The sequence below is a fragment of the Phalacrocorax carbo genome, chromosome 3 (assembly GCF_963921805.1).
Source record: "Phalacrocorax carbo chromosome 3, bPhaCar2.1, whole genome shotgun sequence".
NCBI lineage: Eukaryota > Metazoa > Chordata > Aves > Suliformes > Phalacrocoracidae > Phalacrocorax > Phalacrocorax carbo.
In genome coordinates, this window is record NC_087515.1 from 65,687,554 (window position 1) to 65,713,340 (window position 25,787).

Below are 25,787 nucleotides of genomic sequence, written 5' to 3' on the forward strand. Positions count from 1 at the left end.
GTTGCATTTTCAGAGCCTGTCACTGGTGATTTAGGATAATCACAATCTGCGGCTCCACCAGCTTTACTTCTTGCCTCTCTCAGCTGGTCATGCTTTCAGGTGTGGCTTTCCTCTCAAATCAAGCAGGAAGATGCACCACTCAAGGCATGAGAGCAGGAGCTGGCAGGCAGCTCTTTTTTTTTTCCCCTGTAATTTCCCCCATGTTTCTTAATTTGTGGAAACAACCTGTAAACAGAGACAGCAAAATTAAATATTTGCCCAGCTTTTCCCTGATTCTGTTCTAACTTCTGTGTTTGCAGGTTTTATATTTGATAACAGAGGGAGAGGAGTAACAGAAAAAAGAGTTTTAATTATTTCACCTCCTTTTCCTCTCCAGAAAAACAAGTACTCCTATCCCCAAAGGACAGAATGCCACCTCGTTTGTGCACTGCTGCCTCCAGCTCACTGGCCATGTTCCACCAGCCTGTTTCTGTAAGAGGTTTCTCCACAGATGTCTATTCACCCATATCAAGCCTTAAAGAAAGCATTTTCTTATTTCATCCTCAAGGATGACAGCCTGCAGTGGAGCTGATACACACCCTTGCTTTCAAAGAAGTTTTTGATTTATCCAGCACTCAAGTAAAATTGGCTACTTAGATTTGTGATGTCCTATAGCACTACATAAGTAATGTCTAAGAAGCTATTCTTTCCTCATTTTAGTGTGGCTTATCTTTGCTTTCTCCTTAGCCGGTCCAGTTAAATTGCTGTTTTCTCCCTTTAAAATATTTTAAAACAGTCATCCAACTGTCCTGATTTCCCATGGATTAGTTGCACTGCCCCCCCAACCATCTGTCTGGCATTCATATTTTTACATGCTTTTCTTTTTACTATCATGCTGCTTCATATTATTTGATCTCTGCTCCTTCCACTTCTGCCTCTGTGTGTGGCTCAGACAGTCCTGTGTTATTTTATCAGCCTCCGACTGCAAGAGCAATGTGGGACAGATGCAGAGTTTTGCTGTTGTTTTTCCTACTTGTGCTCGCTCACAAGAAGCTCAGGCCCTTCTCTTGATAAAAAGATGTTTCTGGGAACAGGAGCAGAACTTTTGAGCAACAATATTAAAGCCAAGCAAGCTTCTACTGGCAGCACCTTACCAGCTCACCTGGGAAAGCTGCTGATTCCTACAAGCCATATGGTTTTGGTGGTTGCAATGTTCGAGATCCAGAACATAATGAGGTTTTCATAGAAAATTAAGTTTTGGTACCTACTCTATCCTTCTGGATAAAGGTGAAAGAGAAGCTTCCCCAGGGCACAGAATGTACACCTTCTGGCTGAGACACATCATTTCAACAGTTGCTGGTTGGTAGCATGCGTGCCTTTGTGTGGTGACAATCATCCCCGTAGCTTCATCTACCCTAACTAAAAGAAGGTGTGGGGTGGTATCTGGGGGAAAACAGGAGTTCTATTGACTTCAGCTAGGGATTAGGTATTTATGAGGCATTTCACAAGCAATTCATACAGTGACAGTGAAAGCTGTATTTGTAGGGGAAATTAAGTGTCTGCAGACTCCAACAGGACACAGTCAGTCTTCTTACCATGTGCTGTCCTTTGGTAAAGCAAAGGAGCAGTAAATAAAATTCTGCCTGTACCAAGGAGGAAGGGGAATGGGGGATAGGGGATGCCAATCTTCTGTTGAAAGAAGCATCAGTGAAAATCTGTGGTGCAGAGGTGGAGGCTGCTGGAGGGGAAGATGTAAAAGGCTATCTGAAATAGAGACGAGGCAAACAAGACTGCAGGCGTGGGAGTCAGTTAAGTTGAAGACAGAGGTGTGCATTGCAACAGAAGAGAATTAATTTGTAGTGAGGTAGTCAGTCTGGTCATAGTTATTTGGAAAGATGCTCAAAGGCATGGCGGCTGAGGAGTACGCCAGGACAGGCTTTGCAGTAGGAGAGGAGAACAAATGACTGTTAAGAGAAAAGGAGAACTTGACAGCGATGGTGAAGAAGAAATCCTGTATCAAACTGGTGCTCTGTCTTTCTAACATGGAGGAGAACCGGACCAGGAGACTAGATCTTCTAGCTGTCTTACATTTTCTCACCCTCATCTCTTCATATTATCTAGAGTCAGCATGAAAATGGAAGTCACTAAGTCTATATGGGAGAACAGAGGAAGAAAAACAGTTCAGCAGATGACCAGAAAAACAGATTCTCAATTATGATCTAAGCTTCAGTAGCTCTGCCTCTACTTTGTAGCGTTGCTCTTAACTCATGCTGTTAACAAGGTCACTTGCAAAACATTTTTCTGTCTGTATGACAAGACAGCTAAGTATAGAGTGCTTTCCCCTTCTAGTCATTTGATCCTATTCAAAACATATAATCTCCCAGGTCTCCAGTCTGTGCAAAGCCAGACATCAGCACATTTTTGGCTACAGGGCACCTACAAAAAGATTAGTGACAGTCTTGTGAGGCTTGTGTTGCAGATTCTGCCAGGGGGCCACCATTTAAACAAGGTACCTTGTATTTTCATTATGAGAATTCCAGCCCATTATTAGCAAAGTTAGTTTAACTTTTAGTCTGCTTTGCCAGCTACTACGTACATATTTAATGATGTGCACTGCTGGCAATGGGGGAAGGGAAGATCTATTCTATTGCTGTTCCACTGGGAAATTAAATGAGCTTGCCGAGTCTGCCTAGTCAGAGGTTATAATTTTATTCAGGATTCCATCTCTTTAATGTAATTATGATCTAATAGCTACGCACCTTCAGTAGATGATCATATTTTACAGATCCCATCTTACAACTTAGAAAACCAGAACACTGGATTCTGTAGGTAACTTAAGCATTTATTTTACATTAATCAGGCAGCTTCTTAGACACTTAAAGTCAGACTTGTACCTTAATGAACCAGAGCATCAGGCCTAGTTATTAGCAAAGATCTGAGCATCCACATCCTACCAAGGACCTGTGAAATCTTGTCAAAGATCATACATTTCTCATGAGTACACCAAGTGGGTAAGCCATGCAGACCACCCAGTGAGCACACCCCATTCTAGTTAAGACAGGAAAATCCCTTCCTCCCGATTCTCTTTTTTCCCCTCAGGCAAAATACAGTCTTTAAGGACACTTCTGTCTTAAGCTACTTAATATTACTTGCTGCACTTTACCTTGCATGCATTATGTTATCTGCACTCGCCAGTTAAGCCCTAGCACCCCTTTCACTTCTACCGTGGGTAAGTTAACTGAGGAAGAAACAGAAGATATCATACTGAAACCTTCTGATTACTCATGAAGCTGAGCTAGTGTGGTCCTGTAACAGCTTCTCTACCCTCATGCCTGCAGCATGTCTTCAACATGAGCCCCCACACTGCCATAACTTGAGCTGCTACCCATGCTATTTTTTTGTCACTTTGGCTGAGATGCATGAAGCTAGGAAAAGCTGATAGTTCACAACTCAGGAGATACTCCTTAAAAAACAAAAAGTCTCCAAGAGTCAATGCACAACTACTTCAAGCCCAGCTTATCTGTGTCACCGTGACCTTGATCCACAGCTGCAATTATGGTTTCCAATAAAAGAGCAGGACTACTTTACAGAAAAAAGGTGGGGAAAAAGCTGTGCCAGTGCTGATGCACAGCTGTGATCGTTGCCTTATTCATGACTGACAAGGGAAGTCCGGATGAAACTTAAGTGAGACATGCTAGTGCTCTGAACAGCACTAAAGAAACTCCTTCCAGCCCCTATCCTTTGCTAGACTCCTGTTAGTTGCCTGCTGTTCCTTGTTGCTCTGCTTTCTTGCGAGCTTTCAGCTTGCTGACTCTAAGCAGGATGTTCAAGCTGACCTTGCTTGGAAGTGTATGCTGACGCTGTCTCACCTTGCTCCTCTGCCATTTTAGGGCTGTAGTTCTCAGCTGTGCAGTAAATTCTTCTCTGCTTAGTCTTTTTTCCAGTGGTCAGGGAAAGCAACACACCTCTTTTACACACACTGAACTGGAGTTCAAGAAAGGCCCTGAGCTATTGCCAGTACTAATTTATTCAGTTAGGTTTAGTTCCCAAATGAGAGTATGCTCACTTGTGCTTCCAGGAAGAAGAGAAAGCAAGTGTAATAGCTGTGCGGCATGTATAAAGTTCCGAATCTCTCACACGTGGTTTTCTGTTTCTCGCTGTTAATGTGCTTTAACATCATCTGAATTGTTGAAGTAATCTGCAAGCAAGGAGTACAGAATTTTTCCCTCCCTGCCCCCTTCTTTTAATGAGACAAACCTGCATGCACAATCCAAGCGGGATCAAATAATTCTTTTCGGCATTTCACAGGACCCAGTCTCTCTCACCCTTTTATTCTCCCAGTTCCATTCGGAATTAGAAATGCAATTGCCGAATTACTGTGGAGGCAGCTGTTCCTGCAGTATATCCACTCAGGCTGGAAGCAGGAAGTACGAAATCTTCCATGAAAGCCTGTAATTACCAGATTTCCAGCTTAAGTTTTGCACGCACAAACTGTTTGGAAGATGTTTGGATAAGCAAAGTTTGGAAGGCACAGCTATTTGGATAAGCACCTGGGTGCTTCATTGAACCAGGTCTCCTGATGGTCAAGATACATGCATAGATAATCCCCCAAGGACTAACTGCTGCTAACCTTAACTAACTGAAAGCTTGTTCAGAGAAGCACTTTTTATTTGACAAGGAAGAACTTAGAACAGCTATTAAAAACAGACTAGTGGACTGTGTATTTAAGGTGTTTTCTGCACCTGTCAAAGTTTTGATAGCTTAAGAAGTGTTCTGTGCCTGCATTTTCCAATTGTTCTGTATGATTTTTAATTGAATACCCACCTGGCACATCTGTGCAGCACACTAGGTTTTGACTGCTTTGGAACATAGCTCCACCAAGGTTAAAACTAATTCCTTCTACTTAAACGAACCTACTTTACAATTTAACTTTCAAGAGCAGTGTTCAAACACTCCTGTGAGTACTTAGTTTAGAGTTATTCAGGCTGATCTGTAATTCCAGCAGATGAAAACAAACCTTCAATCTCAAGGCAGTGCTTAAGCAACAGGGAATGAAGCAATGCCTGCCACAGCACAGTGCATTCTGAAAACCCTCCAGGATACTGGTTCATTTCTAACTGCACCTGCAACAGGGCATCTGTTAAGTAAGCCTTAGAGTTAATACTTTGCCCTCATCTTAGGTCAGGGATAGCAGAGGAACACTAAGATAACAATATTTGAAGGGCATTACCTCCATGCAAGCAGGAGCTGGCTACAGAGGAAAGGATTTCATGCTCTCCCAAGGGAAGCAGAGCTTTACACGCTCCGCTTTCAGAAGGGATCAGAGCTGGGGAAGTTCACAGCAATTTTTCCAAATGGTCTCCTGTGTATGAAGACACACTTCAGAGCACACCTTCCACAGGGTTTCACCTGGAAGTACCACTGAACATCCTGGTTCAGAACAAAGCCCATTCATGTCCATGGAAAGGCTCTCCCTGGCTTCAGTGCAATCTGAACTGGGTCCTTGGCTCCCCAGACTGGAGGAGTACTCTTTGTACACGCCTTAGTCCATGCCATGGTCAGCTTTGCAGCATCAGGAACTTTCACAGGACGATGCCTCTTCCTAGCAGGTGACAGGTTAAGACAAGGAACTTTTATGATCTTATGGTGACTAGAGGAGGGGAGAGAGAAAACCACAGTTGGCTGTTCACAGAAGAAATGGAAGAATGCTTTATCCAGGAGGTTAATAAGAGGGATTTATTCCTTCTCTCATACAGAGTTTGTTTGTAGCCATAACAATGACAGCAGAAATTTTCTGTCATGAGCTGAGGAAAAAGTGAAAGGCTGAGATATTTCGTCTTGCGTTTGCAAGTCTACACCAAGAACCAGTGAAGTACTTAAGTTACTGTAATTTATCCCATAATTAAGCAGGCTAAAATGCTCTTTTGAACAAAGTTAGGATGACTTACAAAAAGGTTTTAACAAATGTCAAAGCATGTTTCAAGCTCTAAGTCTCAAGAAGGTTTCTTTTAAGTATTTGCGCTTTTCAGTCCAGACCAAGGGAAGACAGGAGGACTAGCATGTTTTACAGCATCATGGCCAGAACCGGGTGCATAACTTCTGTGAAGAAACAGCCTGAGGTCTCTTGAGTTTTTTCAGTCAACCTAAAGAAGCTGACACCGGGGAGTTCCTGCAGTACGACTCTGATTCACACAAGTTTGCCCATTCGCAAAGATGCCCCTTGGAAATGTGACAGCAGTTAAGCAGCGTGTGAGCAATCATAAGCAACATGGTTTAGCATATTCTGAATGCAGAGCTCTGGGGAGGGGGTCAGAATAATGGAGAACATGGTGACACAGGCACCCTTTTCTTTGTGTTGCCTGGAAAGCCAAACTCACACTTCATAAAGCAGGATTACAGAAAGCTGTCTGGGATGCATGTCTCCAGCAAACAGTTTTAAGAAGTATAACAGACCACAAGCTGTAAGTCTATTATGAAGAAGCGCTAAAATAGTAAACACATTGCATACAATGCTCTACTGCTTTAGAAGCACTGGAAGATAGATGCAGTATCAAGCCTCCCACAGTGCATCTTAAACATTTCTCTCACAACATTTAAGCAATATGGAAAATTATCACCATGAGGAAGGCATCGCTAATATCACTACTGTTTTCTATTGGTAGCTGTTTATCAGTTTAATTCTTCACAGAGTATAAAGCACTTCACAGTCAATTTACCAAAGATTAAAGAAAACTATCAGCTTTAACCTTAATGAAACAAACAAGCATACAAAAAAAAAAATCAAAAAGCCTGTTTGTATTATAGTGGAGTAGCTTTTCCTTTAGGAACACTATTTTTATATATAAAGCCACATCTTCGGCTCTTGCTTTTTAGAAAAGCTTCACTGAAAGCAACAGATCTCACCACCATTTTACAACTCACCAGAATTTGCTCTATTTGTGTTTATAGTTTTTAGCTGACTGCTGATTCGTCTCTGACTTGACATATCAATAAAATCTCTTGTCATTTTTCTAGCACACCAGCAGCACTACCTTCTGTGTGCTGGCCAACACCCAAGCTGGGCAATTACTTTTTATCTGCTAACTTTATCCTGAAGTCTTAACTCCATATTGTAATCTTTTTCTTTCTGTTGTGACTGCACATAGTTGAACAGCTGCTGGAAGAGCTTCTCCAAGTATTTCTGCAAACAAATTTTGTTTTCCAACATTCACAGTAAAGCAAACAAAAAATGTGCCAGCAAGGCTGAACTGAAAGACCACTCAGAAATTGTTGAGATCTTCAGATAATTTATTCCCTAATGTTTATCCCTGGTCTACCTCTTATTTCCACATATCCCCAAACCCTAACAAATCCACAACAGAAAATTTACATAAGAATGAAATAGGAGAGAGTGGTTAAACGCTAAAAAGTAGAGTTGAGTGAAAATTTTTATCCCCAGAATAAACAGAGAGTTTGGTTGACGAACACATCAGCTCATTTTGACATGTCCAAACCCAAACACTTAGTATCGGTTCAACTTCTTGTTCTACACTACATTTTTAAGATACTTCTAAAGAGTTAGGTACTAAAAAAGGACCAGAATTCAAACAGTGACCACAATTTAATGTCTAAAAATGTTTTTTTGGATCTTTGAAGCCAATTTGCTAGTAAAGTATTTCGGAAAAAATATAACTCCAAATCACATGTATTACTAACCTGTGTTCAGCCAGTAAACTGGAGAGTTATGTTTGAACAACACTACCTACAGACGTGGTTTGAATTCTAAGTCTTTTATCACTTGGTCTACATACACTAGAGAAGTGGTACTGAATACAATCTAATTTCACTGTTCTTAATGAGACCATCACACACGGTTCCACTGATTTAACCAGCTCTTCACAAGAATATAGAAAAGCATATTTCCTATTCTCAGGGGCTGAAGTTTCCACACAACAGTCAGGGAGCAATCAAGGTTGCCACAGGTAGCCTTGATTCTATCAAATTCACATTCTTTGTCCCCTACTAAGTGTAATGGATTTAACAAGTCTCAACATAAACCTTAAAAGAAAAGAAGAGAAAGGAAGACCTAACTTCAGAACAATATAGCAAGCTGCCCTTCTGCCTGCTGTGCATCTCTCAGTAGGACAGAAATGAAGCTGTTTTCTGTCTAAGGAATAACACAAGAGACTGGTCAGATGCTAAGATAATGCCATTTGAGAGCTCCTGTGTTTTATTTATTGCTGGGATCTGTGTCTGTGGCACCTACATGCTCAACATCAACTATACAAAATGATGAGCTTTCTAAGCTGTTAGCCAAACCCCTACTTGGTCTTCAGTAATTCAGAGATTCAGATTTTAAACATTTTGTGATTATTAATTATTGCAGAGGGACCACAAAAGCAAGCATTAGTTTCAAGATGTCACAACTAAATATGATTCAAGAAGCACACACTGGAACAGGTTGCCCAGAGATGTTGTGGGTGCCCCATCACTGGAAATGTTCAAAGTCAGGCTGGATGGGGCTTTGAGCAACCTGATCTGGTGAAAGATGTCCCTGGCTTATGGCGGGGGGTTGGACTAGAGGACCTTTAAAGGTCCCTTCTGACCCACATCATTCTGTGATTCTGTACCTGATGATGGAAAGGGGAAGCATGATGTTTATTTTAACATGTGCAGCAAAGCTACTGCACAGCGTTATAAAAGGTGTTTATTGCAAAAGAAAAATGAAGCAGAAGGCATGTTTCATTGGATATCATGGAAGAACAGGGTCTTTGAGAGGTCTTGTGAATAACTTCAGGGAAGACCTTCAACCACTGAAGAAGCACACAGATGATTTAAGTCTGACTCCTCTAACATGTATATCACAAGACTGCTCAGCACGCTGCTGTAAGGTTCAGAAGAGCAAGGTCAGTTTGGACGATGGCAAGAAGTTTAATAAATTACTGAGTTGGAAAGGAGACGGTTGAGGAGAAGTAAATGGGCACACCAATAATTGGTGGAAATTTTCCCAGCAGCAAACTGTAACAGGAGTGATGTGTGGTGCTGCTTGTTTTTCCTCCTCGTGGCAAAGGGACTCATCAGTTAACAATGAGTGTGATGCACGCATGAATCAGAACCTACATTTCTGAGAAAACATCTACAGACAGAGATAGGTGGAAAAAAACATTCAGAGTTATTTCAAAAACCCACAAAGATCAGTGTCTCAAAGGACCTCGATGATTCTAAGTACCACTGCACCTTCTCTGAAAGTCTTGCATGTCTGCACATGTGCAAGACTCAAACAGTACAGAAAGTCTCACTGGAGTTATCTGGGATGATGACTGTAAATTTAAGAGGTTGCTAATGCTCATAAGGAAGACTCTTGGAGGCAGACCTATCCCTGCCCCCTGAAAAGGTTTCTTTAATCTGCAAAGCTGCTGCTGAAGTCTGGGAGAGGGTGGTAAGAAAGTTACGGTCACAAACAGAATATAGTTCCCTCCTAGAGTTCAACATGGTTTCGGTTAAGAATTATCTGAATAATTCAATTGTAATAATATCAACACATGCTGTTGTTTTATTCAAGTAAAAAGCATTGGCTTGCAAATAATCTGTTTGAAACACTGTGAGGAATGACACTGAATTATAACCTTTTCCCACCCAATGCTTTTCAAATTAATTATGTTCCATTATTGCACTTTTTTTACTATCACATGGCCAGTTTGAGTATGTGAAATGGCTTCTGGCACAGCCAGAGAGAGTCTTCACCAAACCACAGTTTGTGCTGATTTGGTCAGCGATTGAAACGGGGAAAAAAGAGTTACTAAGCAACAGCAGGCCAGGAGCAGGAGAAAGGTCTGCAGTCTTAACTGATACTAACTTTAAAAAGCAGTGCAGCAATAAAAGAGGGCTCAAGATGCGAACATTACTACTTTGGAAGGAAAGCAAGATCACTAGAAACTCCAGGCAGGCAGTCTCTATGAGAACTGGGTTATTCGTTCAACCCAACTATATGCTGCATGACGTACTGCAAAGACTTTTTCTGCGGAGAGATTGAGTAGCTCATTCTCAGTACTGAACAAGAAGATGAAAGACCCAGATACGGCCTTTTATTTGAGAGCCCAGGACACACAGACAGCTTTTCTCTGCAGCAGCTCTCTATTGCTACCTCAGGAAAGAGGAATGCGGTATGAGTTACGGCTATATGGGTCCCCAAGACATTGCCATCCACAGAACTGACCTCATGTCCAGATATAGCTCTCCTTCCCTCTCACTACCTAAGGTTAAGAGGGTTGTTCCTTTCTAGAAAGCCAGCCCAAAGCCAAGTGCAATCACTCAGGCTAGGACAAGAGAATTTGCTTAGCTAAATCTCTATTAACATCATCAAGCAAGGCAGAAATCCTGGCAGTTTCCTTCCAGCATCCATATCTATTTCCTCCTCTTCTACTGTAAGCAAAGTAGTTTCACAAAGATGTGATAACAGAACATGAGTTATCACATGAACACTTACAAATTTAAATTAAAAAGCCCTTGATGTGGAAAATGCTGTGAACTCTACTACTGAACAATCAACCTTTATTTGCCTAGCTAGCAGTACCTTGAGCAGAAGTTATTTGCTTTAGCTTCACCTGAAGAAAACCTGATTTCCTACTGAAGTACTGCCTTTTCCTAAGATGTAAGTTACATAGTTGTTGGGGGTTTTTTTTTGAAGGAGACAAACGCGCAGAAGACACCACTCAAACACGAAGCTGAGTCTTCCGTACTACTGATCGTTGGTCCAAATGATTATCTTTTCTTCCCATTTCTGCATTCTTTGATTCTGCACTTATTTAAGTATACTAGATTTCAGCATTGACTGGTTTTCCCACATACTCCAATATACTTGAAGTGACTAAAATGAAACCACAAGAGGGAAAACTACTAGGATGACTGTTGCTGAGGAGGAAAAACCAGCAACCCAGGTCTGGTTCACTCAAACTGTCTGATGATTTGTATTTGAAGTGCTGAGAGTTAAAGTCATCTTCTGCTCTGATTTGTACTGGTGCAAGTCAGCTGAGCTTATGAAACAGGATCTGGCACCACGCAGAGGACGGTCCCTTCACAGGATACAAGTAATAGCCACTTGAGTAAATGCAAGTTACTCATATCCTGCTAGTGGACTAATCTGTCTCTGTACATTCATGCACATTTTTAGTTGCCTCCAGGAATCTGAAGGCGAATCTCATTTGTTACCTAATGAAACTAATTTCACCAGATACAACACAAGCATACTGAAAAACCACTATTACTCATACATGAGGTGTAACCAATGCAGCATTTCTTAAGTTCTGTTTGATTAGGGGCCATTTCTGAACACTCACCATTCACCACACAAACCTCAATCTCCCTAGTTGGCTACGGTACATTCCCAGCTGATTTGCTACAAGTCTTAAAGAACAATTTGGCCTCCCCCTTCTTTATCCACAGCATACTTGTTTATTATTCATTTACACTGAACTGACTCCCAAAGAGTGAGGTGGCAGGTTGTACGTTTTCCTTGGAGCCTGAGAACTTATCTTCCCTTTTTAAAAACAGAAGGGAACCATGAATTTCTTAGTTTAACTGCAAATATCTGAAATAATGGGCATACAATGACCAACCAGCCAACCTTGGTGGCCATCCAAAAGTAAGGCACGTATACTCACTTACTATTCAAGTTTATACATACAGTTACACACAGAGAATACATACATACAGACACACGCACTTTGAAATACCTGCAATGAGGTTATGCTACATAAGAAATTAAATTATTCTGGTAAAAAATACAGTAAATTATAGGTCTCGGTAAAGGGTACAGCAAAGGAAGATGAATGCATAATCTCTGAAGACTGAATGCACCAGAAGGGTTTAGTGACCAGGTTGCAGAGATGAAATAATCCAGTGCTCTAAAGGAACGAGCCACACAGTTTCAGTAAGTTTATTAAGTCACAGTAGTACGATGACAGGAGAATAAAAAAAATACCAACTGATGCTGGACAATCGCAGGTTTATGAGCCTGACTCCAACAGAAGTCAAGATGTTCTGAAGGAGGCAAGAGGTTGCCTCCAACAGAAAGCAACAGGTTTTGAACCATAAGTGATGTGGAGCATGGGATCAGATGCAGTATCAACTCATCAGAGGTAAGCAGTACTGTGCTAACACAGCAACTCATTTCTATATAATGAAAATGCAAGAAGTCTAACCTGGACTTCAGTAAAGCATCTGACACTGCGCCATATGGCTCCATGACTGTTAGTGAGTTAGGAAAAAAACCTGACATACAAGATTTGTAAAGTTAATAAAAAAGGACGTGCTCTTTAGCCAGTAATATACCAAGTTCCAAGAGAAAGTAGTGGGATAGGGCAGAACGGGTCTCGAGTTTTTTAATACCGGCAGCTACCAACACGCACAAGCCGGGAAGCACGGGAAGATCATGTGAAATGCGCCAAGCACGCTCAAAGCTGAGGCTGAAGTTTGGCGGCGTGAGAGGAGAGGCCGTGCGCCTGGAAAGCCACAGCACAAACAAGCGGGGAAGCCCTCGGCGCTGGGGCGGCGGGAGGAGGGGGGGGTCGCAGTCGCCCCCGCTCCGGCAGCGGCCGAACCGCCCGGCGGCCCCGGGGCGCCCCGCACCGCCCCCCCCCCCAATCCCCCCCGGGGGCCGCCGCTGCGGAGCTCCCTGCGGGCCGGGGAAGAGGCTCCCCCGCGCCGGCACCAAGCCCAGCGGCCCTGGCTGAGGTCAAGCCTCAAAGCCGCGGAGCTGCTCGCTCTAGTTTTTCGCTGAGCTTTTCTCACCCCGCTTAGAAAAGCGGGTAAGAGATTGCACGGGAGAGCGCCATCAGCAAATGGACCTGGCTTCCCGATCCGGCGCAAACTCCGCGGTGCGTGCGTGTGGCTGCGTGCGTGCGTGTCCGTGTGCGTGTGCCCGCGGGGCAGAGGGCGAGAGCTACCAAAAGCACGGTTTTAAGCCCGGACGGGCGCCCGTCGGGCAGCGCTCCCCGACCCCGCGCCTCCCAGCCCGCCCCGCTCCGCCGGCACCAGCCCCGGGCCCCAGCGGCGCTGCCCCACGACGGGACGGGACGGCTCCGGCCGCGGCTCCCCGCCACCCCCGGCCCCCAGCCGCGTCTGCCCCCCGGCTCCCCCGAGCAGCGGGACCGGGGAAACCTACCTGCCGAGCCGCCCAGGGCATCCTCGGTCTCCAAAACCCCTCTGTGCTTCGCCCCGCGGAGCTCGCCCTTCGATTTCCAAACGAGTTTTACCATCTTGATCATCTCGGGCAAGTCCCAGGCCAGGGTCCCCTGCTGATAACCGGGCAGGCTGCCCATGGGAAAGGGCATCGGCTCTTCCCCCGTCCTCCTCCGCCTGCCCGGCTCTGCCGCGGGGAAGAAGCGCTCCAGCACCGGCATCCTGCCCCGCGCCCCCCGCCGGGGAGCCGCAGCCACCCCCCGGCCCGAGCAGCCGCGCTGGGCATCCAGAGCGGGGCGGGGGGGCCCGGCCGCCCGCCGCCCGCCGCCGCCGCCCCGCGCAAGGGGCGCCCCCCGGCCCCGGTCCCCCGGCCTGGGCCCCGCGCTGCGGGCGCGGAAGGAAGGAGCGCGGGGCTCCGGCCGCCGGGCTCGCCGCCCTCTGCGCGCCCTCAGCCCGCCGCCAGGCGCCGGCAGCCGGGGCGAAGCGGCTGGCGGGCAGGCGCGGAGCCGCCGCTCATACCGGCGCGGCGCAGCGCCGAACCCCGGGGGCGGGGGCTCGGGCCGCCGCCGCCGCTGCTGCTGCTGCTGCTGGTGGTGGTGCTGCCGGCGGCGGGCAGGGGCTGGCGCAGGCCGGGAGCGGCGGTCGGGGCAGCCGGGGCTGGGCGGGCAGAGCCACCCCTCACGCCCCTCCGTGCGCTACGGAGGAGGGGAGGGAGGAGGCGGTTTGACTTTTTTTTATCCGCGCCGTGATGCCATGGGGGAGCCCCCAGCCCCCGCCTTCCTCCTCGCCCTCGCCGGGCTGGCTACGGAGCCGGTGGGGGTTTTGGCCTCTTAGTCAAAGCCGGCGGTAACCTCGGCTGCCCGTCGGCCGGGCGGGGAGGCGGTGATTCACGTCCCGCCGCCCGCCGCGAGGGCCGGGAGCGGGGCAGGAGCCCGCCGGCGGCGTGCGGTGCCCCCGCCCGCTCCCCTTTCGGACGCCAACCCGAGGGAAAGTACCCAAAACGAGCACGGAGAAGGGCAGTGAAGGTGCCGGCGCTTGACGGGTGGTGGGCGAGGAACGAGTTGCTGAGATTAGGGGTTTTGGGGAGGGTGCGGGGTCTGCCCTGCGTCCTCATCGCTTTGGCTTGCAAAGCTCCACCTGAACGGGTTCACGTCAGGACACTGCGTGGTGGCAGCGATCACTCACAGGCTCCGACGAGAAGACAATTATTCATCGCTAATCGTCAAAAACAAGGCACAGCCGCCCGGCCAAGCGCTCCGCCTCATGCAGAAACGAGGCGGCGTGCGGGGCTCTGCCGCCCCCGGCAGCGCTCGGGGCCCGGCCAGCACCCCCCGGAGCACCCCCCGGAGCTGCAGCCGTCCCTTCCCTGGGATCCCTCACCGGGCGGGCCTTGCCCTTTTCCGAATTTTTATTGTGCCTGTGTACGATGTACCCCTTTTAGCCTGCTGCTGGTACCGGCTGTCCTTCAGCCCTTAGTTTACCGAGCGTGCAGCAAAGGGGTGGGGAGGGTGCGCTCCTACACCAGCACTTAGTTTTTGATAACGTTGCAGAAGACTTATTTAATAGGATTTTAATAGGCATTTTAACATTTTCTAGCAGGCATAGTTAATACGTTGGTTGCATTCAGGTTACATTCAATGCTCTGCCTTTTCTCCAGATGGAAAAATAAACAAGCAAACAAGCAGGATCTTCCTTCACAGAGGAAGAGGAACCAAGAGAATGGACTGAAAGTTAACAAACACCCTTACATGTAGAAAACAGGGTGCACAAGTCTTTCCTCCTCCTGCCAACACCAGCAGGGGCAGCGTGCTGTTTCCCCTGTTCTACGATCCTTTCTGCCAGGTTTATCTTAATGTTCCCACCTCAAACTGATGACTATAATGCTTGTCAAAAAGTAGCCCTATTTTGACTGCAGGGTCTACTGCCATACTATTAGCCCGCTACGCTTTCAGGTGGCTCTGTCTTGAAAATCGTGAAGTGCTTCCAAAGTATTATACTATTGCTGTTGTACTGTGATTTTGCAGAGTCCTTAGCATCCAGATATCCCGATGCTTGGAACAAAGGGTTTAAGAATAAAGAAAAGAAATAGGTGATGTGGAGTACAGTACCACAAGCATTAACACATTCATGCAATGTATGGTTATAATTTTGTGAAAAGGCAGATTTTATTGTTTTTAAATTCATATGGCTTCTTGTGATATTTTAGGTTTTTCATATTAGTGTGTTGTGCGATTACTTTTTAAAGCAGTGTTGTTCCTGTTAGAGAGGGATAAACTGGGCAACTGAAGTTCAAAAGGCTTAAAAGACATAGACTTGCCTACTGGGTGAGTTAAACCTTACACCCCAACTGCTTTGCTTTGGTTTTGAGCTACAAGGAGTTGCAGTAACTTTTTTTTTTTTTTCAGATATTGTTTTTGCCCTTTGTTTACCTCTGCACTTCCTGCTCCCCGCTGGGGCAAAGAGCAGAAGTGCCAGTGGTGTGAAAGACAGGCTATCCTTGCGGTCCTTCCAGCTTCACTGGATGCAAAAAAGTACCAGATATCTTGGAAAAGAACATATTCACAGATGCCCAGCCCAATTTTTAGATGAACATCTGAAGATTTAAGTGCTCAGCAGAACTTAGCCACCAAGCCTCTTGATAGCAGCAATAGCAATCTTCTGTGTTTTCAAAGTCGGTGCTACTTTTTTATATCCTTCAAACCGTGAGACATTTTGTGCCAGGTGGGTCACTTGGATGTGTACCTGCCTTGTGGACAGGATCAGGCAGTCAGAATCGAAGCATTAATTGTATTTGTTTTCACTTACAGTTCTACAGGTGCAAAGCAGGAGGCTGGTCAAAAAGTAAACGGAAACTGTGATCTGTTGTTCTTACTGTTTTAGTGTTTCAAGAAGCTATGTAATAAATGTAACAGACAGTATGTATTTTGTCTGGGAAAATTAGTGTCAGGACAGCCTGGAGTTTCTTTTTTTTCTTGCTTTCTGGCCAGTTTAAGGATCAGCAGTTGTGAATGAAAAAAATAAATTGTGTAAAAGATGTTGCCTGGCATTGATGGGCATGTCTGTAAATTAATACATCTTAGTCTTACTAAACTTGTGCTTCACAGTTGTACTACAATTCAGTGATTACTTATCCTTAATTCATCCAAGATTTTGCTGTTACTGATTGACTTCCCTTTTGTCTTTTTTATTATAAGAATGGAGCCAGATAAAAGCGGTTCACGGGAAAGCCTGGAAGACATATATTTGATTGTGAGGTTTTCAGCCTCAAAAGTCAGCTGTAGCATCACTCTGAGACACTTTTAAGAGGCAAAAATACTCATATTTTGCAAGTTCTCTGCTTTTCTGACTCCGGTTGTGCTGTGACGATTTACCCAACTTGACGATGTGACCTCAACATAACGCTTTTCATTGCGCTTGAGAAAAGCCATCAGAATTAAAACATAACATACTCCTACACAGCAATGTACCCAGCCATTTGTGACTGCATTTTAAACAGTCCCTGAGGAAGCTCGGCTCACCTAAAGCTTCTCTTTTGCATTCTCACTTCCAGCCAGACTTGAAGGAAATCTTTCAACAGAGATGGACGGCTTTATTGCTACTAACTGCATTTCTCTCCAACTCCGAGTCAAAGAAGCTTAAGCGATTACAAGAGAAATATAAATGTATTAGCCCTGGCCCTCGTTCATCCTGAGAAGCGAAGCCAATGAAAAGGCGAACGGAGTCAGATCTGAAACCCTGACAAGGCAGTGCGTATTTTCACAGGTAGACTCGAGAACTGGAAAAGACTTGAGGAAAGAGTACTGTGGTGGGAGAAAAGGGAAGGGAGTAAGCTGACAGATTAATGGCTGGTGTTTCATAATTGGTGTCTCTTAAAAAGTTTTACTTGTTTGCTTATTCACTCCAAAGTTATGTACTAAGAGCAGCAGCAGCAGAATTGCATGCCAGATGGTAGAGGAAGTGCCTCGTGTATCTTTCCAGTCTATTGAAGCCTGCAGGGCCGTCGTTAACCCACTGCTCTGGTTTTCATTGCAAGTCCCTTTCTTCCCCCTTTTTCTTTTCCTTCCTTCAAAGAAAAAGGAGGGAGGGGGAAAGAGGAAAATAAAAAAAAGAAAAGCCATGGCTTAAACTGGCAATAGCACCATCCTTTTGGCTTTGAGTTACCCTGTCCTGTGCCAAATATACTGTCTCCAGCAGCTCTCCCACAACAAATCAGTCCAGACACACAAAAGCTGTAAAAAAAGAATGGTGAAGAAAGATCCTTGATTCTCCCGTTCCACCCCCCCAGCCTTTTCCTTTTGCTTCCCTCCCCACGCTTCATTCCCCAGCAATGACCTCCTGCTTGCCAGTACTGTAAGTGATATTGGGACCTCCAGCCTGCAACTTTGCTGACAGCTTCCCTAGAGTACGGGCATCTTTGCCTTTCTGTAGTAAGAGAGCATTGTAAAGGAGAAGTTATATTCTATTATTCCTCACTTCTATCTGATAGTTGATGTTTGAAAAAAAAGGGCTCATAAGTTACTAGAGTGGCAGATTCATTTCTATTGGAAACTTTGTCTATTCTTTCAGCTAACCCACACCATTGCACTGTGTCACAATTTACTAAGAGTATGTTCCCAAACAGACACCTGAAACCATTTGGTATTGTCTGTTTATACAGTACATTATTAAAAAAAATTGGAAAAACACTACCAAATTTTTTAAGACTACCCAATTTTTCAGCAATTTTTCAGTACTGCAAATGTAGAGACCTGTTTCAAAGACTATTGGATACTGATTTTTAGAAAGTGTAAATCACATGTCTTTAGACAGCACTTATTAGCGGAATCATCTTAAATCAGTAGTCACTTATGAAAAGTATGCCTTTGCCTCTGTCCTAGGGGTCGCGGAGCCATGCAGCGACAATAGGCGAGGCCATTGCCTAGGGTCAGAACCCAAGTGATGACACCATCACTGCGATCAGGTTTTAGAAGGCTTCAGGGGTGTGATGTCAGTTTTAAGATAAAAGAGAAGATTGCAAATGCTGGGGTACAGTCCTTACACATTAAAAAAAAGAAAAGGTGCTGCACGTTTGCAGGACAGCACAAAAGGGGTGACAGAGAAAACAAGAATATGAGTGAGTAACTTTTAGAAGGGACAAGGGAACAGAGTGCCAGAGAGGCTTGGAGAATATGACAGAAGAAACATAAGCAGGCAGAGTTATGCAGAGCTTGCAAGAATTTTTCTAATGACCTCCTGGAAGGTTTCTTTCATTGCTTAAAAAATCTTGGTATAATTTTCTTATTCTTTGCCTCACATTTGTCTCATTCCAGATGTCTATTATTTTAAATTTTATTCTTACTAATTAGAACAATTAATCTTATTTATCTCTACCATTGCCATTACTTTATTACATATGAATAATTTTGTATTTATTTGGGGACAGTTACTATGTCTTTGCTCTAGACTGGACATATTAAATTCTATAAACTCTAGCTCAGAACTTTTTTCCCAACCCTGACATTATTTTAATATTTTTTACTATGAATTCTCAACCATTTACTAACTTTTTTTGGATGCATACTCAAGGTACACAGTTGGAGATTTTTTTATCTGCTACCGTCTCACTGTCAAGAGCAGTGAAATGAATTTCTAAGGGAATGGTAGGATGCACTATAGGTTATTGCCTGAGCTGTGCACAGCATCACTGCTTTAGCGTCTCACCTACTGGGAAATGTTGAAGACAGGCAGTGGTGTTCTATGGGTTCACAGTAATCTTTTGGTGGTTGTCGTCAGTCAGTCAGGCTCCTTGGAAAAAGGTTCTGGAAATGGAGGAGTGAGGGTTGCTTGAGTTCTGTAGGGCAAGGAGCCAATTCCTTTTTCATTCTTAGCATATGTGAGATAGCACATTTTTATGATTAGCAATCCGTACTACTAACTAAGCAAAAATGCTTGTGGTAAAGGAATAAACAGAAGTCCATAACTAATTGGAAACAGTGAGGTTGTGTAATTTTTCCATTGCCTGCTTTGGAAAATTAGAAGTTCAGCATACTGAGTCTGATGCTTAAAATTTCCCACAGTACACAGTGGAATTCTATGTGGCTTTAAAGGAAATAACAGATAACAGGTAATAGAGTCATCTCACCTTAACAAACCATAATAAGAAAACACTAATGATAAGCTGAAGAAGAAGTAAGAAGGGAATTGCCAGCACTGTATTTAAGTGTGTTGCTAAATGTATCTGATGGACTCCAATGGTTTATATCCTCCCTCAATTCTTACATGCAAGTGAGATTTACCTGAACCTAGGTAAAGTAAAAAGATTTAGGAAAAACCCATTGCCACCCCACAAGGCAGCTGTTATGCAGTGATCAGTGCAACGGTTTTACAACGAATGCTTAATAATGAACTAGGGTAATAGAGTGGGAGGTTAAGAACACTGCATCTAATTGAAAATGTAGGTAGAAGTCAGGTACGCAGAAAATAATAGCCTATTATACGAGACAGTGGAAATACTAGTCATCATCTTTATGTAATAACCCTATGAAAAGAATAACTGCAGCATCCTGCAGGATTCCTTTTTGTGAATAGGTAAAAAAAGACCAAGTAGAAAAAGGGACTCACCAGATAAGACATGCATATTCCTTAAATACGTAACTAATGTTAAGTAACTGGATAGTCTCAATGAATTCAAAAGGATTACTGCTGTCTAAAGCTGAGAATGTGTATACGTATTTTCTCAGTAGGGACATAAGTATCTAAAAATTATGGTAGTAGTTTTAAAGATGAGAGATGCGCCACATATGAAATGTTTCGTCTTTTACCTGTAACCTTAATGAGACAGAATTAGCAGCTGTATAGCCTATGGTGTCCTTGCCCCTTATAGTACATGGCAAAGACTTGCAACTGTGATTTTGTCTTTTCCTGCCTTTTGAAATTATAAAAATAAAGTAAGTAGCTGAAAAATATGCATTAAGTGAAATCTAGTTTAAATTTTTGTGAAAGAAAGCATAGTACAGCAAGAATAAATGGGACATAAATATAATGATAAATATAGAGGAATAATAGGGCTTGCTCCTTCACTTGTAAATGAGATATCACAAGATCTGATACTTTATTTTTCCTTTTAGCTTTCAAAATGGAGAGGAAATCATATTTGACTAGGAAAAGAAGCACTATTTAAAATAAAATTAATACATATTTCTTAATATTTTAAACTTCTTAGATATTTGATGGCTGCACATATTAATATTGCAGAGTATCTACTCCTTGTTGTTCTTCTGTTTTTTTCTAGCAACTTTAATAACTAATGGTGAATTTATCTCTGTGCATAATCCCATTTAGAGCCTATAATAAGCATTAGGATGCCATAGGTTAGGGATAGGCCTTGTGCAGACTGGTCCCAAATATATTCCTGTTTGCAGTGCGAGAGTAAAGTAATACAGCTGAATTGGATTTTGCCCGATGCCATGCACATTCTGATTGTGGACTTGTCACTAGCAGTGGCTAAATAAGCTCGATACTGTGGTCAGGTTGAATACCTAGGCCAGTAAATTATAGCAGAACAAATACAGATGTGTGTCTCAGACGAAATATCTATGGTACTCAAGTACTATTTCTACATTTATGCTTATGTTGTAATCACGTTTTGTCTGCCTTTATTCTGTCTGCACATCAGCTTTCCGATGATCTGCATACCCCAAAGCTGAGGTTACTGTCACAGAAGTACTACGGCTTCATTTCCCTCTTTGTATCTTGTACGGCAGCAGGGAGTGGAGTTTGCTGTGGGGATGGACAGGAGATACAGCTGGGAAGTCGTGGGAAAGGTCTAACAATGATGCACACACTTCCTAGTGATAAACTAAGCTCCCTCTGACCTAGTTTCTCATGACTGCAAAATCAGGCCATATTTACTGTAATTAAGCTCTTTGCGTTTCTTACAGATGCATTTGTGTAAATGTAGCTCCACCAGTGTCAGCAGCTTTGGAGCTCTGCTGTCACCCCTGTGCTGGCATTTCATTACCATGCTATCAAGCCCCATTGATAATCACGCAAACACATGCCAGTTCTTTTTCTTCACTGCAGCTTCCACTCAAAATGTAGTCTTGATGATAATGCCGCAGAAAGAAAAAACCTCTGATAGCCCAGGAGGAAAAGCTATGTATAACTGGTTAAAGCCATCCACTGGATCTGCAGATGGAGGGGAGGCTTTCTGCAAAAGCTGTTTCTCTCAGACTTATTTGGGCAGGCTGCTCTCAGTAATGCAGTTCCAGCTGCAGTATGCTTTCCAAGATATGCTGACCATATGTAAAACCGTAAATGTTTTCCAATGTTTCCTAAGATATCTGCTATGCTTTTTTGTTTTTTTTTTTCAATCCAGGCAATCACACATCATTTTGCAGTGTTCTGCACAGCTCTGATGATAGCAGTGTTCATTTAGATATGTGATACTTGTAAGACCATTAAAAAAAAGATCCCTAATTGATCAAAAGCTTAGCAAAAGAGGAAAGCATTCAGGTATTTTGATAAGATGGTCATGCAAATACTGCACTGTACACAGATTTTTTCCCGGACCTTAGCCACACAGCAAAATTTGAGCTTTCGTCATGGTATTGACATTCTTAAACATCTCTCTCCATCAGTAGCAATGTGATTTCAGAAGTTTTCAGGTGGGATAGTCAGGACAAAATTTCTGGCTCCCTTTCACTATCTGTTCAATACTTTCCATCCCAGGGACTGTATTTGTCTGTGCTTGATCTGCAGTATCATATGCCAAGTCAACTACAAGACATCACGGGTTACTTAATCTCACAATTTTAAGACACGTGGGTTACTCTCTCTAGCTTGCCTTTTGCTGACAGAGTTCCTCTAGAAATGACAGCAAAAGCCCCCTTTTCAGCCACCTTTGGGTGGATGAGAGAGAAAGCTAAACATAAGAGTGATTGCTCCCACAAACATTTTCTGCCACCTGCAGTTGCAGTCTGAAGATGCTTAATTCAGAAACCAAGCTCAGATCCTTAGAATGACAGGCACCGTCTTCTCTCTATAAGCACAGGCTCAGCAAAGTGTCATCCTTTATTTGAAGTCTGCAAAGGTCCAATCACGCTTCAGAGAAGCTGACTGAGGGAGATCGCTGTGTGTCTCTGTCAGCCAAGGAAAGAAAATTTTGGTGCTCAAGGGAGCACCGAACTGCCAGGGACAACTGTGCTCCCCAGTTGTGTATTGACTTTCCATAGAGCTCTGTTTGTGATCTTGGGTGCTTTGAAAGGTGGAGATGTTAGAGAGTGTTTGCTGCCGTGTCCTAAAATCAGAGTTTAAAAAGAAGTCTGAATAATGGTCTAGTCCATCTTCTTGCTAATGCTGGCTTGTTTTTAATGGACTATTATGCATATACTAAATAAGAAAATGGTTTCTATTATTTTTATCAGGAACTTCTTATGCACTTCAACAGAACCCATTACATAGTTTTTGCTGTTATTTTTAAAGTATAATATCAATGTTCAAGTAATACCAGATGAAACTGGTTTCAGCTACCATTAACTTTGGCTTTTCAGCAAGGGGAAGAAATCCAGTATTTCCAGCTTCAGCTGGAACATTGGCACAGGAAAAAATTTAGTGGGGCTAGCGTGCAAGGAAGTGATGTAACTTTTACCAGATTGTGTGACTGCGTGGAAAAAAAAATCAAACATCAGTTGGCCTATCACCCTATTAAACCACTAGTTTCCTATGCCAGTGAATTGGAAAATGAACTGCATCTCCTTTGCTGACATTTGCCATCTACATCAGCTGTTTTTTTAACTGCTAAACCTCAGGTTTCCAACTACGCCATCACATGCGCTTGTGTAAGTCCAATAGGAAACACTTATTTAAGTCTCATTTTTGCATGAATGTAAACTTCCTTTTCTAGTCACAGTGTAAACAGAAGTGCATGCTCGTCTAGGACCGCCTGCTGGTTCCTTGCTATTTTATTTTAAAAAACGTGGTTCCTTAGTTCAGAGTACCATTGCTAACATAATAAAAATAATGTTAACAGTAGCAAGTTGGAAAGCAGGATTTGTTTTATGAAAATGTCAGACTTTGTTTTTGTTAGAAATTAGAAGCTAAAACCAAATGTCCGTCAGGCAGAATTTAAAAATTTGCAGTAAATTACTTCTGAGAGAATTTTTTTTTTCCTTCTGATGTAGCAAGAATTCTGTTGAGATAACTTCAAAACATTGCATTAGAATACCAGATCCTATAACCTGATATTTGAATAACATTTAACCTGGTATTTGAATAACATTTGAATAAACATGTTAGAATATTAAAGTCTAAATAAATTAACAAAACAATAGCGAAGGAAAATTACCAGAAAAGGTCAGAATGTAATGCTGGTTGTTTTCTTAACAAAATGAGAAATGAGGAGCAACTTTCCTTCACTGAAAAAAAATTAATAAAATTTTTTTTTTTTCAGAAAAAAATCTATAACGCTGCCTTTATTGAGGCAAAATTACTCCACTGAAAAAAATTCAGCTTACTGTAGCTATCTTATGGAATATTTTCTATCTGAAAGTGTGTGGAAGCAAGAGCAAGCACTGGGCAATGGGGGTGCAAGAATGAGGATGCATTTGAGTAAGGAGCTCAATGGCTTGCAGGTGTCTTGGGTATGTCACAGGAGAAATAGGAAGGCCCGATAGCATCTCTGTAGCACTCTGACGTACATTTGAACCAACAGGGGTAAAAAAACAGCCTTAGCAACTCTGCAATTAATGTCCTTTCCTGTGGCTAGGACCAATGGGACACGATATACCGTGGTAAGAAGAACTGGCAGAAATTTCCCTGTTAAACCAACGTTAAACTCTGAAGAGATAAACAGGAGGGAAGGAATGAATGGTAAAAGAGAACTATATACATTCAGTGATTGGTAGCTATTTACTACAGTTAATTATGTTTATTTTGTAAAAAAGATAATGAAAGGAGCAGACATTTATTAAGCAGGTGATAACTGGTCCAGAGAAGATGAAAAATACTAACTTCCTCTATTATATATTTAAATCTTAAAGGCAAAAAGAAGTTTTATTTAACATGTACATCAATTTTAGGTTATTTTTATCATTCCCCTGCAGCATAAAGCCAAATATAACTTTCCTAATTGGTTTTTTATAATTACTAAATGCCAATATACCTCAGTGTGTATGTGGGAGTACAAATCAGTTTGGGTTAGATCAATTTCGTAACAGATGTCTGTGTGTCGGAGTCTTGTTTCAGTAGATGTTACACAGACAGGTCCTAATTATCATTCAAAGGTCAGTGTAAGAAACTCGGAGGCTTTCACAACGCTGACTTTAGATACCCAACTTGGCCCCAAATTTAAATAAAGGATGAGACAGTCACCAAGGGTACAATTCAAAGTACCCAAATTAGCCTTCTACTCTGAATCACCGTACCACGGAGCCTGTGCCTTCCCTTCGTCTCAAAGGGAAGCCATGGGAAAACAGCTAGATAATTTAACCAGCCAAGTTTTGTGCTGATATTTGGGTAGGTTGCTTGCACCCTAAATTACAACAATGCACAGTGGAATAGCATTTGGCACAGACCAAACACCCTAAATAACAATTGCTGTTTAACAATTGTTCAGTAGAATTCATCACATCTTTGGCAGAAATTCAATCAACCAAACTTTTCTTCTTTTGTTTTGAGGTTCAAAATTTTCCATTGCTTTCTAAATAAATAAATATTGGAGTCAGCTGTGCGCCTCAGTTTCTGTTGAGATCAGAAGTGGAAGGATGAGAACAGTGCGCAAAGTGGTGCTCTTCAGTTGTTTCCAGGGAGGAGAATCTCATGAGAAAATTCTGATCTTTGGTTTTCCGTCCGAATTCCAACATGCTAAGATAAATTGAAACAAACATTCAGAATTTTAAGTAGTTTTTGTAATAAAATGGACACACCAAAACTTTTGAGGTTTGCCTGTTACAACTTAAACATATCATCAGTCTTGCTTGAAAAGTATAGATCTTTGCAAAATCAGATCTGGAAGCTGGAGAAAACAGCAATGGTAGTGGCTGTACGAATATTCATAATTTAAGAGAATAACCGAAACAGTCTTGTTTTCAGCAGTTTTTACAATATCTGTTCTTATTTATGGGGTTTCACTGTATTACTGGTATTCTCTTCCTTTCCCTCTCATTTATACAGTCCTTATGGGAAAATAAAGGAAAACGAGCTGTGCTTTTGTAATGGTCTTACATCTCTACAGATGTCAGCTCAAGAGTATCCAAAAGATCTGTCACACATTACACATACTCTTAAAAAGTAATGTACTTCTTTTCTAAGCAGACACAAATTCAGCTCCCTGGTTTATCACAATGCCTGTGTGATTCTAAGAAATTAGTTTTAATCACTTTGGCTATATCTCATGAGTTCCTTCTTGTTCCATAGTTGGCGATGTGAGACAACTCAGGGCTGAGATAAGACTACTTCTCCTTTCTATTTTGCCCCTTGATTTCTCTGGGAAGAAGTCCAGGGGTGTAAGCTGCAAAAGCAGCATGCTGCACTGGATAATGTTGGTTGATTAGGAAACCAGAACTAAGTGGCTTGTAGCATCTTACACCTGCCACATTCTATAAGCTGTAACTGTTTTCTTACAGGTAATATGCGAATAGCGTTACCTTTCTTCAAAGGAAGAAAGCAAACAT

General features: G+C 42.9%; 1 protein-coding gene across 2 annotated transcripts in view; it reads right to left on the reverse strand.

Moving 5' to 3' along the window:
- The window catches only part of PDE7B (phosphodiesterase 7B), a 176,329-nt gene that overhangs the window by 70,036 nt on the left and 80,506 nt on the right, over nt 1-25,787 (reverse strand). Inside the window, exon 1 of one of the 2 annotated variants that reach the window (XM_064447217.1) lies at nt 13,121-13,903. The exons of the other annotated variant lie outside the window; for it this stretch is intronic. Within the exon in view, the coding sequence (XP_064303287.1) occupies nt 13,121-13,358 (238 nt within the window). The 5' untranslated portion in view covers nt 13,359-13,903. Of the gene's footprint in view, nt 1-13,120; nt 13,904-25,787 lie in introns of those variants that run through there. 2 annotated transcript variants of the gene reach the window in all.